This window comes from Phacochoerus africanus, chromosome 8, assembly GCF_016906955.1.
Source record: "Phacochoerus africanus isolate WHEZ1 chromosome 8, ROS_Pafr_v1, whole genome shotgun sequence".
Taxonomy (NCBI): domain Eukaryota; kingdom Metazoa; phylum Chordata; class Mammalia; order Artiodactyla; family Suidae; genus Phacochoerus; species Phacochoerus africanus.
This window is the reverse complement of record NC_062551.1, coordinates 34485130-34500116: the sequence shown is the minus strand read 5'-3', so window position 1 is coordinate 34500116 and position 14987 is coordinate 34485130. Positions and strand designations below refer to the sequence as shown.

The following is a 14987-nucleotide window of genomic DNA, read 5'->3' as shown; positions in this document are numbered from 1 at the left end:
TTTGAGCTCACGGCTTACGCACTCTACGAAGAAGTGCGTCCAGCCGTGTAGGTGGGCACAAGTTTCTCCAGTCTCGAGTCGGGTGGGGGGACCCTCTGCCAAGGCCTGCGGGCTCCCAACCCTGGCCAGGGCGCGGCCAGGCGGGCGCAGGGAATAGCAGGGCGGCCCGACAACAGAGCAATCAGAGCAGCCTGCGTTCAGGGAGGGTGCTGGGCACATGCTCGGGTGGGGAGGGGGCACATTTTCTCCTATCTGGAACGTAGCTTAGAGCGGAGATCTCGGGAGCTGTCCGAGAAGCCCGGGGCGGGGAGGGGTGTCCCGCGACTGCAGAGTGGGGGAAGGGACAGTGGGCGGGGTGGCACCTCCCACAATCTATTTCCTACGTAGCTGGTGGCCACCTCCGTCCAGCCTCGCCCCGTATCTGGGGTCGGGAAACTGAGACCGGAGGCAGCGCGCGCCTCAGGGGGCACCCGGACGCCCAGGTTTGTGCGACCCCCTCCACAGACAGCACCGGGACGGTTGGGCCGGGCGGTTGCGGCCCTAGCCGCGGGGCCCAGCGGCCTCTGTGACGCACGGCGCGGCCTCCCGGGCAGGGCTGGCCGCGCGGCGCGGCGGGGGCGGGGCGAGCGCGGGAGGGAGGGGCGGGGGCGGGGGGCGGAGCGATCGGGGCGGAGCCGGCAGAGGCCCCGCCCTGGGGCCGGAGGAGCGAGGACGCTACGGAGCAGGCGCGTCCTGCCGCCGCCGCCGCTGCCGCCGCCGCCGCCGCTCGCCCTTTGCCAGAGCCGCTGCTGCCGCCGCCATTTGCACGGGGACCCCGGTGACAGGGGCTCGGCAGAGGGGCGGAGGGAGGGGGGGAGGGCCCGCGGAGCCCCCGAGGGCGGGAGCTACGCCGCCGGCGCCGGCCGGGCTCCCTGCGCCACCCCGCCGCCCGCGGCGGGCCGGGAGCAGCAGGAGCAGCGGCAGCAGCAGCAGCAGCAGCAGCAGCAGCAGCAGCAGCAGCAGCCGCCGAGGCCAGGCGTGCGCCTAAGGCGCGGCGGCGGCGGCGGCGGCGGCGGCGGCGGCGGCGGCGGCGGCCCTGCGGGCAGCCGGGAGGGGCGGGGGCAACGGCCGCCGCCGTTTGATGGATCCGAGGATCGCCTGGTTCCAGCCAGAGCAGCTCGGACCGTCCAACAGTCTGTGGATGCAGATCTGGGAGACGACCCAGGGACTGAGGAACCTCTACTTCAACCACCACTGTCACAGCAGCGGCGGCGCGAGCGGCGGCGGCGGCAGCAGCAGCACGGCCACCGGCGGGAGCGGCAGTAGCACCGGCAGCCCGGGCGGCGCGGCCCCGGCCTCGGCCCCGGCCGGCATGTACCGCTCCGGGGAGCGCCTGCTGGGCGGCCACGCGCAGCCGGCGGAGCAGCGGGACTTCCTGCCCCTAGAGACGACCAACAACAACAACAACCACCACCAGCCCGCGGCCTGGGCTCGCCGGGCTACCACGGGCCCCTCGGCGTCCCCGTCCCCCTCGGCGTCCTCGTCCCCGCACTCCTCGGCCGCCCTCCCCGCAGCGGAGCCCGCCGACCCGGCCTCGGGCAGCAGCAACAAGAGGAAGCGCGACAACAAGGCCAGCACCTACGGACTCAACTACAGCCTGCTGCAGCCCAGCGGAGGGCGGGCCGCGGGGGGCGGCCGGGCGGAGGGCAGCGGGGGCGTGTACAGCGGGACCCCGTGGAAGCGGAGGAACTACAACCAGGGAGTCGTGGGGTGAGTGATGGCCCTACGGCCTGGTGGCCTGGGCCCTTGCACACGCGCAGCCGGGCACACGCCCACAGAAGGGGTTTTTTTGGGGGGGGGAGTCTGGGTGAGGCCCCCCCACCCCGCCGTCGGCCTGCCTTCGTTTCTCCTCCTCTGGGAGCTGATGGCCATCTCTCATCCCTCCGCCATCCACACCTCCTCCCAACCTTCCTTAGCGGTCCACACCTCATCCCCCTCCCCCTCAGCTCCACGCCTTTTCTGGACGTCCCCTCAGCCATCTACACTCTCTGCTCTCCTCCCTTAGTCATCCACATCCTCCCTCTTAACCATCCAGGTCTTCTCCGACCCCCCCTTATCCATCCACTTTTCCTCCCATCCCCCCCCCCTCCCCGGTCAAACACACCTTCTCTCTATTCTCTCTAGCCCTTCCCATCGTGCTCCCCATCATCACGCCCCAGAATGAAGTCGCTTAGCACAGGCAAATCATTCATTCCCTGAGAACATTCCTGTGTTAGCGCCTTTTGACGGTACAGGACCTGGAGGTGCTTTCCTTGCCAAGAATAGAAACATCCAGAAAGCTCCTCCCCCTCCCCCAATCCCAAACAGGAATCGTGTCAGCCCTGAAAGGCTTCGCCTGCTATTGACCCTTTGGCCCATCCTTTTATTTTATTTATTTTTATTTTTTTCAACAATTCCTGTATTAGCGATGCCTTGCTCTGTGGGGAGTGAGGAATGGAGTGACAGTTAAGTTTAGGCTGGTGGAGATGGTGAGCTTTCCTTCTAAGGCGGATAGAACTTTCTAGGAGTTCATGGTCCTTGGCCCCAGTTTCTCACTGTAAAGTTGTCATCCTGGCAGAGACAGCCAGTGCTTTTCATTCTAGGGGGTAACTTTATGCTAATGAGTGAATGTTGCACCACTAATGACTTTCTGTTTAAAGTTCAGCTGTTACAAAATGGAATCTTACCTGACCCCTGGTGAATTATGTACAGAAGAAGCAGGGATATTTCCAGCTAGATTTCCCTCCTGGAAGAGCCCCTGTGCTGGAATAGATTACAGTCTTCTTTTTTTTTTTATTTTGTAAAACAAAGCTTTGGGCCTGTGTGTGTGTGTGTGTGTGTGTGTTTGCCTTTGAGTATTAAAGAATGAGCGTTAAAATTTTCACTTTCCAGATCCTGTTTTACATTGTGGGCCACACTAGGCAAATGATATCGCCATCAGTGGTCCCCTGTGAAACCTTTTCTTAGATTTGGCAGGCAGAGGCCGTTCTGTGTACCTTTTTGAAGGTCTGGGTAAAATGAGTTGGTGGGTTCCATCTGCTTCTAGTGGGCTGTTGTCTGCTATATGCTACTATTACAACTCCCACCTTTTATGGACGATGCCGTGAAGAGTTCTAGGACTGGCACGGGGGGGGGGGGGGGGTACATATCAAACCTGTCCTCACTTTCCAGAGGGGAACCTTTTAGGGTTGAGCCCTCTGTGCTAAAGCTTCAAGGGCGCTCTCCATGGTCATCTTGTTTTAATAAAAGGCTCATGGTTTCACCCTGTTCACATTTCCAAGATGAAGCATAAACCTGTGGTTTAGTGACAAGCAAATTGATGTTAAGGGGTTCTGGTAGTTTCATTTCCTAGGAATACGCTCCAGTTAAGTAATCACTGTCAACTAAAAACCTCGAAGTTCCCTAATTTCGTTTTCCTGAAGCTTCTGTGTATGTGTGTAGCAAAGATATGTTCTAAACCCCAAATGCTGGCTACCTCTCTTTTTGATAAATTAGAAATTCTTGTCTCTCTACTTGCTGTTTATTGTCAAGGATACTGGAAGAGGCTCATATTTGAATTTAGGTAGAAGCAAGATGTTCTTGTTTCTAATTCACATATTATATTGGTCTCAAAGGGATTAAGGAGGGGAATTTGCATTTCCCAGAGAGATTACTGTTTAAAAACTGGTTGTAAACCTGCCTTAAAACTGCTTATCACTTCATCAGACTTTCCATTCTTTTGCCTCCCTCTTTAGAGGATGTCAGCAGTTAAAGTTTTTACATTTTATTAAGCAGTTCCTAAGAGTGTTTTTGTAAGAGTGTCTCCGTCGGTAAAAATTCTTGTTTTGATTTATGGATCCTTATTGTTTGGCTGTTACAAAAGTTTTGCTGTTTTTTAATACAAGTATTTAAAGAAGCCTGAATTCAGAGTGCACCTCAATGTTATGCTCTTCGGAGATTAAATATAGTAAAGGTATTCTTGAGATGTGACTGACACTTACCTAATAGGTTAACAAATTGTGGTGGTCCCTGGCCTCTGTCCAGATAGGGAGAGAAAGAAAGAGCCCAAGAACAGTAGACCGAATCTGTAGGACAGCTGTGTACACTCTCATATCTTTGATCTCCCAGTGTTCTCTGCTTTGGCCAGACTGGTTGCCTTACTCCCTGAACACACCAAGATACAGGTCACAATCCTGACCGTGTTGCCCAGGCTCTTGTTTTTTTGGTTCCTCCTTTGAAATCTTACCGGACTTGACTCATGCTCTTGGTAGAGCTTGCTTATGTGTAATTTTCCTTTTATGTATATGTTTTCTCTTACCCACTAGGTCAGTAGGTGCAATGAAATTTCTTTCTAAAAAATTTTGGAGTTCCCACTGTGGCACAGTGGGTTAAGAATCTGACTGTAGCCCCTCAGGTCGCTGCAGAAGCGCTGGGCTTGATCCCCCAGCCCAGTGCAGTGGGTTAAAGGATCCGGTGTTGCTGCAGCTGTGGCTTAGGTCGCAGCTGTGGCTGAGATTTCGTCTCTGGCCCAGGAACTTCCATATGCCACGGGTATAGCCATAAAAATAGATAAATAAAAATAAAGGGAATTTTTAAATTTTTATTTTTAATTAAGGTAAGATGGAGGGTTTGTAAACGTAGAGTACGATGTTTGGATTTCATCCTGAAGGCTTCATCGTCCTCTTTCAAAGTTGAAACTCACCTGAGTTTTACTATCTCAGCATTCTTGTCTTGTGCCTACAGATCCAGGGAGTTTGTTTGCTTTTCTTTTTTCTTTCTTTCTTTCTTTTTTTTTGTCTTTTGTCTTTTTAGGGCTGCACCAGTGGCATATGGAGGTTCCCAGGCTAGGAGTCTAATCGGAGCTACAGCTGCTGGCCTACACCACAGCCACAGCAACACCAGATCTGAGTTGCGTCTGTGACCTACACCACAGCTCACCGAAACGCTGAATCCCCAACCCACTGAGTGAGGCCAGGGATTGAACCTGCAACCTCATGCCTAGTTGCATTTTTTTCCGCTGCACCACGACGGGAACTCCTATTTTCTCTTTATAAAGTGTCTTTGTTTTCTGTTTTTTTTTTGTATTTTTGTTTGTTCTTTTTTTTGGCTGTGCCCATGGCATGTGGAAGTTCCTGGGCCAGGAGTCGAATCTACATGGCAGCAGCTACCCAAGCCACTGCAGTGATAATGCCGATCCTTAACTTACTGCACCACAAGGGAACTCCCTAAAGTTGCTTTCACTTATTCTGTTTCTTGGGATTCATTCCCTTTCTGTGCTAGCTATGGTGTAGGGAGAAGTCTACCTGCTCTTTCTGGTTGTCCATGAAAATGAACTTTAAGCCCTTTTCAGAGATTTAATTGTTGGTAGTTCTCATTGTGGCTCAGCAGGTTAAGAACCCAGCTAGTATCCATGAGGATGTGGATTTGACCCCTGGCCTTGCTCCGTGGGTTAAGAATCCGGCATTGCTGCCAGCTGTGGCATAGATCAAAGATGTGGTTTGGATCCCGTGTTGCTGTGGCTGTGGTTGTGTATGCCAGCAGCTGCAGCTCTGATCTGACCCCTAGCCCGGCTTCCATATGCTGCGGGTGTGGCCCTAAAAAGAAAAAAAAAAAAAAGGTTTAATTGTTGATCACCATGGAGAGAGATGACAAAAAAGTAACAAACATGGGAAATTTGGGAGCCTCAGAGTCATTGGGCCTGAGCCCTGGTGTCTAAAAACTTCTTGAGGAAGGTGCTTGGGGCTTGTCCAAGCTCATAAGGGTAGGCTTGTGTTGGCTGCACTGCCAGATCTGTAGAAAGTTTTTCAAGGCTGGAATGACTTGTTCAAATAACATTTTGGAGTATGAACTTGACTATGGGACATCAAGAAGTCCATACCGGGAAACTTGGGTTTAAGAAATAATTTCATGAACTGGGGTGATGGGGATGGGAAACGGAAAGAATTAACGTGAGAAGTGCTGTAAGTTAAGGACGGGAAAGATTCTGACTCCCGTCAAAGATTTAATAATCACCCTAAGCTTTGAATTTGAGTGACTGGGGAAATGTTTGGGTTATTACTGAATGTAAGAGTGAGGCCTGTTAGTTTGAAGCAAAGGGTGCAGTGCTGTTTAGATGGAACTATCTAACAGGGAATGGAAATTTGGGGGCTGACATAACATTGTCCTTACTGCCGTGGGGCAGTGTCCTTCCTTCTGTATGACACTATGTCACAGTAAATCCAGGATGTTGACCCTCTCCTGCGGCATTGGCATTGTGGCCTCTTTCTGCCTATGTCTACGCAGTATGATCAGTGGGATTGGTGTTAGTGCTGGGCTCTGACTAACTAACTAACTGGGCTCCAGGCAGATTAACATGAAATAATTCAGAGGCATATTTCTATAGTTTGCTGTAAGCGTAATTTCTGTGCATTTGTAAGCGTTAGCCCACAGTACTTCTTCAGTGAACCAGGACCTTCAGGTTGTTGAAGTTTACTGCGTTTGGATGCTGAGACGTGCTTTCAAGAAGACGTTGGGTTTTCTGCAGTGTAGGTTCTGCACTGACAGTGTAATTCATATTTGAGAATTTCCCCAAATCTAGTATACTATGTTCAACTAAGCTGCTTCCATGCCAGGACTCATCTTCTGTCTAAAATGTGCAACAGTGAATTGCTGTCACAGTGTCAGAATCACTGGCATTTTAACATGTGGAATTGTTTTCAGCATCTATTAAGTTTTTAGGTGTTGGAGGGCAAAAGCAAACAATGACTAGGGCTTTTTAGAGTCTGCCCTGGGGTCACAGAGAAGATTTAGTTGTTGTTCCCCCCCCCCACCACCCAGGAAAGAAAGCATGGCTACTAGAAAAAGCTAAGGTCGGGGAGGAGGAGGAGGGAGAGTATGTGAGAACATTTCTGGTCCTGGTGTGGTAGATGGCCTGACATCGTAACCTCTTCCGTGAAACCCTGGCCAGTAAATCCTAGTGTTAGGACTCCAAAGAGGGTCCATGGCAAGAAAATTCAGGGGCTCCCTTGCAGATATTGGACTGGTCAGATAGTTGTGGGTTCGATATTCTTATACCTGTTAAAGCTGAGAAAAATTTACGCCACTTTTCTGTATGAAAGGTGGAAGCGCAAGCTGTTGTATGATTTTACTCAGCTTTCTATTTTTCCTTCTGTGGAATCCTTTAAAATAACATTTAGTGAGGAAACTATTTCAGGATCACACCCACTGCACTGGAGACTGTGTGTATTAGTCATTTATACACACAGGTATGGAGTAATCCTGAAGGGGTTATAGGCCGGAGAGGATGCTTTTTTGAAGAATTAGGATCCAGTTCCCAGCACCTAGTCTGAGACTCCTATTTTGGCTCTTTGCTGCAGAGCTGGCTGGACAGCTCAGCCTGCTTCAGGAATTCAGGGGATGGCTGATAGAATGTTCTTTCTAACCCTCAGAGTATTTGTTAGGGACCCAGCTGCTACAGAATGACAAAAAGGCTTTAAATTCATTTTTTACCGTTTTTAACATGACACGAAATTACTTTTTTCTAAGAGAGTATTTATTGAAGTTGAGGATGGCCTTGGGCTAGGCTTTTCATTAATTTGAACCCAAACAGCAAGTGATACATTTATTTCTGTCCTGTAAGTTACTTGATGATATTAGAGGCTTTTGTATACTAAGGGCTTTGGGCTATGTGGAAATTTGAATTAGAGATTTGGGGGAAAAACTGAATGTGGAGACGCTTTTGCTGTGCAAGCTACTTAATCACTTGAAGGGTTTCAAATTTGAAAAAGAAGCGTCTTGCCGTGTGGGAGAGATTTCATGTAGTATCTGGTAACTGAACTTGAGCTCCAGTCATGCTTTCTGCTGAGATGGTTTGAATCGTATACAGAAGTCTGTGTTTCCAAATTTGTTGACTTATTAAAAGTGCTCTATATAATAAAAGTACTCATGGAGCCTTTTTACCATATGCTGTGTTAAATCTTTCGTATTCGTTAATTAACCTCATGTATAGCCTTATCTAATTTTAACTTTTTATTTTGAAATGCATTCGCAGAAAATAGTACAGAAAAATCCCATGTTCCTTTCACCTAGTTTCGTGCAGTGATAACATCTTATATAACTGTAGTTTAATACTGCAACCAGGAAATTGACATTGTTATAGTCCACAGCCGTATTCAGATTTTACCTGTATAACACGCACTCATTTGTATAGTTTATGTTTGTGTGTTTAGTTCTGTGCAATTTTCACATGTAGATTTCTGTAACCACCACCAAGTCAAGATACAGAATTCTACTATCACCTCAAAGATCCCTCATGCTATCCTTTTATTTTTATGCACACCCACCCTTGTCTCTAGCCTCAAACGACCACTAATCTGTTCTCCATGTTTATAATTTTTTCACTTTCAAAATGTTATATAATTGGAATCATACCGTACTTTACTTTGTCTTTTTTCCATTTAGCATAATTCCTTTGAGATTTATCCAAATTGTTGCATGTCTTAATAGTTCCTTCCTTTTTAATGCTGAGCAGTGTTCTAAAATTTGGTTTGCCACAGTTTTAACGATTCACCTGGTAAAGGACATTCCAGAAGAGTTTATAGTTTTTGGCTGTTGCAAATAAAGCTGCTATAAACATTCATGTGCACATTTTTATGTGAACATAAGTTTTCATTTTGGGGGGATAAATGCCCAGAAGCGCTGGGTCATTTGCTAAGTACATGTTTAGTTTTAAATGAAATTGCCAGACTCTCTTCTAGAGTTGCTGTATCAGATTACATTCCTACCAGCAACGTATGTGAGATCTGGTTTTTCTGCATCCATGCCAGCATTTTGTATTATCACTGTTTTTTATTTTAGCTGTTCTGATATGGGTAGCAATAGTTTATTGTGCTTTTATCGTGTTTACCTTCTCGTAACTCCACTTAATTTTAACTTTCATTTTTATTTTTAATTAATTTATTTATTTTCTTGGCTGTGCCTATAGTGTGTGGAAGTTCCCTGGCCAAGGGTTGAACCTGAGCCGCAGCAGCAACCTGAGCCACTGCAGTGACAGCACCAGATCCTTAACCTGCTGTGCCACAAGGGAACTCCCAACTTTAATTTTTTTTGTCTCTTTGCTATTTCTTTGGGCCGCTCCCGCAGCATATGGAGATTCCCAGGCTAGGGGTCGAATCGGAGCTGTAGCTGCCGGCCTACACCAGAGCCACAGCAACGCAGGATCCGAGCCACGTCTGCAACCTACACCACAGCTCACGGCAACGCCGGATCGTTAAACCCACTGAGCAAGGGCAGGGACCGAACCCGCAACCTCATGGTTCCTAGTCGGATTCGTTAACCACTGCGCCACGACGGGAACTCCCCAACTTCAATTTTTATTTTAAAAATTTCTTGGCGGTATTGAGAATGCCTGCAGTTAAAAATGTCTTAAGTAAAATTGACTTAAGGGGGCCTTACTTCTCAGTCTTCTTAGCAGTATCATTTTAACTCTTTGTTTTATCTTTGAACTACTTTTCAGTGTTTCCTTTACATGTTGCTTTTTCTTAGAAACTGGTTAAACACCAGTATAAGTAGAACTTATTTTTCATTTTCTAAAAAAACATATAAGAGTTCCCTGGTGGCCTTGCAGTTAAGGATCTGACACTGTCACTGCTGTAGCACGGGTCACTGCTGTGGCCTGGGTCTGATTCCTGGCGTGGGAATTTCTGCATGCCATGAGCGTGGCGAATAAATAAATAAAAATTAAAAAATAAAAACAAGAGTTCCCGTCGTGGCTCAGTGGTTAAGGAACTCAAATAGTATCCATGAGGACTCGAGTTTGATCCCTGGTCTTGCTCAGTGGGTTAAGGATCAGGCGTTGCTGTGAGCTGTGGTGTAGGCCGGCAGCAACAGCTCTGATTCCACCCCTATCCTGGGAACTTCTATATGCCACAGTGCGGCCCTAAAAAGACAAAATAAATAAATAAATAATAAATAAATAAATATAAAATGATAACTGCAGAGTTGATTTCAAAATTTAGAGTCCTTCCAGTGGGAAAAAAAGAAAAAAATAAATAAATAATAAAAAAAAATTTAGAGTCCTTCCTTTTGTATGTTATGAAGAAATTTTATTTTCCCTTGGTTTGGCTATAATAATTCTCTGTGGTTAGCGGTTTTTTTGTTCGTACTGGTAAGTTTTTTTTTTTTATTATTATTACTCAACGAATTTTATTACATTTATAGTTATGCAGTGATGATCACAACCAGGTTTTATAGCATTTCCATCCCCACAGTTTTTCTTTTAACAATATTTTTATATCTGAACAATGCCTTCAGACTGTAGAGTAAATACTTTATGTCTATGCTAAGATAAACTGTTTCATTTGAAACCATTTTCTGGACTGAGAATTGGGACTGGTCTCACCTGCTTCCCTTACTAGCCCCCTATAGACACTGTTTTGATGTTGTCAAAATAACGTAACTTTTAATACTATGGAATTTGTATTATAAATTGTCAATATATTATATTGTATATTTCTGCCAAAGCCAAGGGTAAGAATGCATTACGGTTGTGGTTGTGGAGTTTTAAAAGTTACCTTCAAGTAATTTGAATTTAATGAAGTGTTAGGTTTATGATGAAGTTTTAAAATTTGATGTCTTTATTCCTTGAAGTTAGTTATTTCACCCTTTGTTTTCTTCTTTGAGACAGTAATACCACTGTTCCTTAGAATACTTTAAAAAAAAAAAAAACAGCATATGTTTTATATGCTACCAACCAATGTTTATTGTCAAAAAACTAGAAAGTATAGCTAAAACAAAGGAAGAAAAAAAAGCCCCCTATACTACGGCTACCAGGACATAACTTCTGTTAAACGCATTTTGATGTAGATATTTTTAGACTTTTTAATATATGTATACATTTATATCCTTTTTTTCTGTCTTATCAATACAGACTTCACCATGTGTATACTTAAATTTTTTTTTTCCAATTTAAAGAAGTCTATTCTTTCACAATCTGGAGGCTAGAAGTTAGAACTGGATTTTTAATCCTAAAATTGTTTTCTCCTTTGGGAGAAAGGCAACAGACTATTGTGGGCATATCTTTTTGACTTAAAAAAATTGTGATGTGATGAACATCATGTATACTGAATACATTTCTCCAGCACTTTTTAATACCCCATTACCTTGAATACGATTCTGTGTACCTCTGGGTATGGGCATGGTATTCCACTGATTGAGTGCACCTTAAATTTATTTTCCCAATCCCCAGTTGGACATTTAGTTTGTTTCTAGTATTTTTTTTTCTCTTTTTGTCTTTTTTGTTGTTGTTGTTGCTATTTCTTGGGCCGCTCCCGTGGCATATGGAGGTTCCCAGGCTAGGGGTTGAATCGGAGCTGTAGCCACCGGCCTACGCCAGAGCCACAGCAACGCGGGATCCGAGCCACGTCTGCAAACTACACCACAGCTCACGGCAACGCCGGATCCTTAACCCACTGAGCAAGGGCAGGGACCGAACCCGCAACCTCATGGTTCCTAGTTGGATTCGTTAACCACTGCACCACGACGGGAACTCCGTATTTTGTTTTTTTTATAAAAGACATGCTTTGGGCTGATCCTTTGTCCCAGTGAGGATTATTTCTTTTACTTTGGACTTATTTTTACTGAGATAAAGATGACGTGTTATAATATTCACCCTTCTAAAGTGTTCAATTTAGTGATTTCAGACTATTACAAGGTTGTGTAACCATCATAGCTATATAATTCCAGAACATTTTCATCACCACAGAAAGAAACTCTGTATCCATTATCACCCCCTGCTTGCTGCTTCCCCTTGAGATCCTGGCAACCTTGTATATATTTTCTGGATTTGTGATTCTGAACATTTCATAAGAATGGAATCATATAATATGTGGCCTTCTGTGTCTGGCGTCTTTCACTTAGCATGTTTTCAGAGTTCATCCGTATTGTAGCAGGTATCAGTACTTCGTTCCTTTTTATGCCTAAATATTCCAGTGTATGAATATACCACGTTTTGTATTTGAAGGCACCTTTATCCCTTTATCAATCGATGGACGTTTGGGTTGTTTGCACTTTTTGGCTATTATAAATAATGAACATTCATGTACAATTTTTTGTGTGTGAGTGTGGACATGTATTTTCATTTTTCTTGGGTAAATACCAAGTGGAATTGCCGGGTCATATAAAGTGGCTAATATTAATGTTTTTCATTCCTCCCAGTAATGTATGAGGTTTCCATGTTCTTGTGAACACTTTTCATTATGTGTCTTTTGATTATAGCCATCCTAGTGGGTATGAACGTATTTGATTGCATCTCCCTGGTGACTAGGGTGTGAGCATCTTTTCATGTGCTTTAGAGAAATGTATTTTCAAGTTTGCCCGTTTTTTTGTTTTTGTTTTTGATTGATTTCTTATTTATTTTTATATTGAAGAGTAGTATGGTATGTAGGGAAATGAGAATGTATGTGTCGTTGTCTGGATTGTATTGGATTTTATTGTTATTTTAGTTTGGTATGTGATGTGTAGTAAGTTTATGAATTGGTCGTTAATAACAGTAAAGGGAGGAAGGAAAGGAAGAGGGGAGGGAGGAAAGGAGGGAGGGAGGGAGAAGGGAGGAGGAGGAAGGGAGGGAAGGGAGGGAAGGAAAGAAAGGAAGGGAAAAGGAAGGAGGGGAAGGGAGGGAAGGAAGAAGAAAGAAAGAAAGAAAAGGGAAGGAGGGAGGGAGAGGGCGGGAGGGAGGTAGGCGGGATGAGGGAGTGCGGAGGGGAGGGAGGGAGGGGGAGGGCGGAGGAGGAAGGACGGCGGAAGCGAAGTGAAGGGACCATGTCAAGGGCTTAGACGAAGGAAGTACGTGATGAGCCTTAAGTCTTCATTTCCTTCTTCCTTCCTGCCACCAACCTACTGCATATAGAGGCTCCAAGGCTAGGGGTTGAATCGGAGCTGTAGCTGCTGGCCTGTGCCACAGCCACCGCAACTTAGGATCCGAGCCGCATCTGCGATCTATACCACAGCTCACAGCAACAGCAGTTCCTTAACCCGTGGGGCAAGACCAGGGATCGAACTTTCGTCCTCATGGATGAAACTAGTTCGGTTCGTTAACTGCCGAGCCATGATGGGAAATCCCTGAATTATAGACTCTTATCAGAGAGATGGTTTGCAGATATTTTCTTCCATTCTGTGGCTTGTCTTTATACATTATTGATACTGTGTTTTGAAACACAAAGGTTTGTTTGTTTTTTCTAATTCATAAATTCCAGTTCGTGTATTACTTTTTCTGTTGCTTGTGCTTTAGGTGTCCTATCTAAGAAACCATGACCTAATCCAAGATCACAAAATTAACCCCTGTTTTTCCTTTTAAGAATTTATGGTTTTAGCTCTTAATATTTAGGTCTTGGATTCATTTTGAATTCACTTTTGTATATGATGTGAGGTAGAGGTACAATTTCAGTCTTTTGCCTGTGGATATCAGGTTGTCCCAGCACCATTTGTTAAAGACTGTTCTTTCTCCATAAATTGTCTTGGCACATGGTTATTTCTTGAGGATAAAGTTTTAGATTGGAGAATGTTTATATTTGGCCAAATTTTCCTGTGGAAAGATTGGAGCAGTTCACCCTTTGGCAGCAGTGTGCAAGAATTCAAATTTTCCCTAAATCTTCACCAGTGCTACAGATTACAATGAAAACCAAGTCCTAATACAAAAGAAAACAGGGTTTTGTGGGTTTTTTTGGCCAATTTTATAGGTAAAAAAGAGGATTTTACTGATTTCATTTGCACATGCCTTCACATTAATTGGCTATTTATTTTTCTCTTCAATTTCTTTTTTTTTTGTCTTTTTGTTGTTGTTGTTGTTGCTATTTCTTGGGCCGCTCCCGCGGCATATGGAGGCTCCCAGGCTAGGGGTTGAATCGGAGCTGTAGCCACCGGCCTACGCCAGAGCCACAGCAACTCGGGATCCAAGCCCAAGCCGCGTCTGCAACCTACACCACAGCTCACGGCAACGCCGGATCGTTAAACCCACTGAGCAAGGGCAGGGACCAAACCCGCAACCTCATGGTTCCTAGTCGGATTCGTTAACCACTGCGCCACGACGGGAACTCCCCTCTCTTCAATTTCTTACTTCTCTTGCATGTCTTTCTTCTGGAGACCTTTTGTCTTATTAATTTGTAAGAGCACTTGGTCTGTCCCATACAAGTACATGTAATTTTTAATCCTGATTTTATGATTTATAAAGTTTATACTAGGATATAACATACCTAAAATATTCACCCAATTTAATTTTAATTGTACATAAAATAGTCACCCATTTCCAAGAGTCACTTAAAATTCAGTGCCCTTACCCCATCCCTTGCCCCAAGCAACCACTTTTGTCTTTCCTAGGATTTCACATAAATGGAATTATAGATTCTCTGTAGTCTTTTGTGTCTGACTTCTTTCTCTTAGCATGGTGTCTTGGAGAGTCATCCGTGTTGTGCGTAATACTGTTTTTTACTTTTTAATTTGATTGTATGGCCCTGTCACAGTGTGTTCACATTCTTTATGACCTGAAGAATTTGCCTCTGCTTTTGGTTCTTTATCACTTGTTGATTTTGTGACTCATCTCTGAACAGACCAGAATGATCCACACATTTTTTGACTGGATATTCAATTGCTGTATGCAAACCACTGTGCTAGGCTTTTTGTGGGAAGTAAAGACAGTAAAACGTTCTCTGCCTTCTAAGAAATTATGGTCCATTTGGATAAATTGTAAAGGGTGGAGAGGTTGCTTTTGACTCGTAAGTTAAGGGCAAACTTTGAGAGGAGTGGAGATTTTTGCTGATGTTTTGAAAGATTGGTTAAGTTGTGGAGGATCAGAAAGGAAATATTGATTGTATTGGTTTCATATGATGAACCCTAAAGGGACAGGTTGGATATACAGTGGTCCCTCGGTATCTGCAGGGGATTATTCCAGGAGCCCTTGCAGTTACCAAAACATGGGGATGCTCAAATCCCTTACATAAAATGGTGTGGTACAGTGAATA

At 45.3% G+C, this 14987-nt stretch overlaps 1 protein-coding gene across 2 annotated transcripts in view; it reads left to right on the top strand.

Annotated features, from left to right (window-relative positions):
- Positions 1-1068: 1068 nt before the first annotated feature.
- The window catches only part of TENT4B (terminal nucleotidyltransferase 4B), a 65264-nt gene continuing 51345 nt past the window's right edge, over positions 1069-14987 (top strand). For both annotated transcript variants that reach the window (XM_047789742.1, XM_047789741.1), the window contains exon 1: positions 1069-1749. In XM_047789742.1, the coding sequence (XP_047645698.1) occupies positions 1121-1749 (629 nt within the window). In that variant the 5' untranslated portion in view covers positions 1069-1120. The remainder of the gene's footprint in view (positions 1750-14987) is intronic.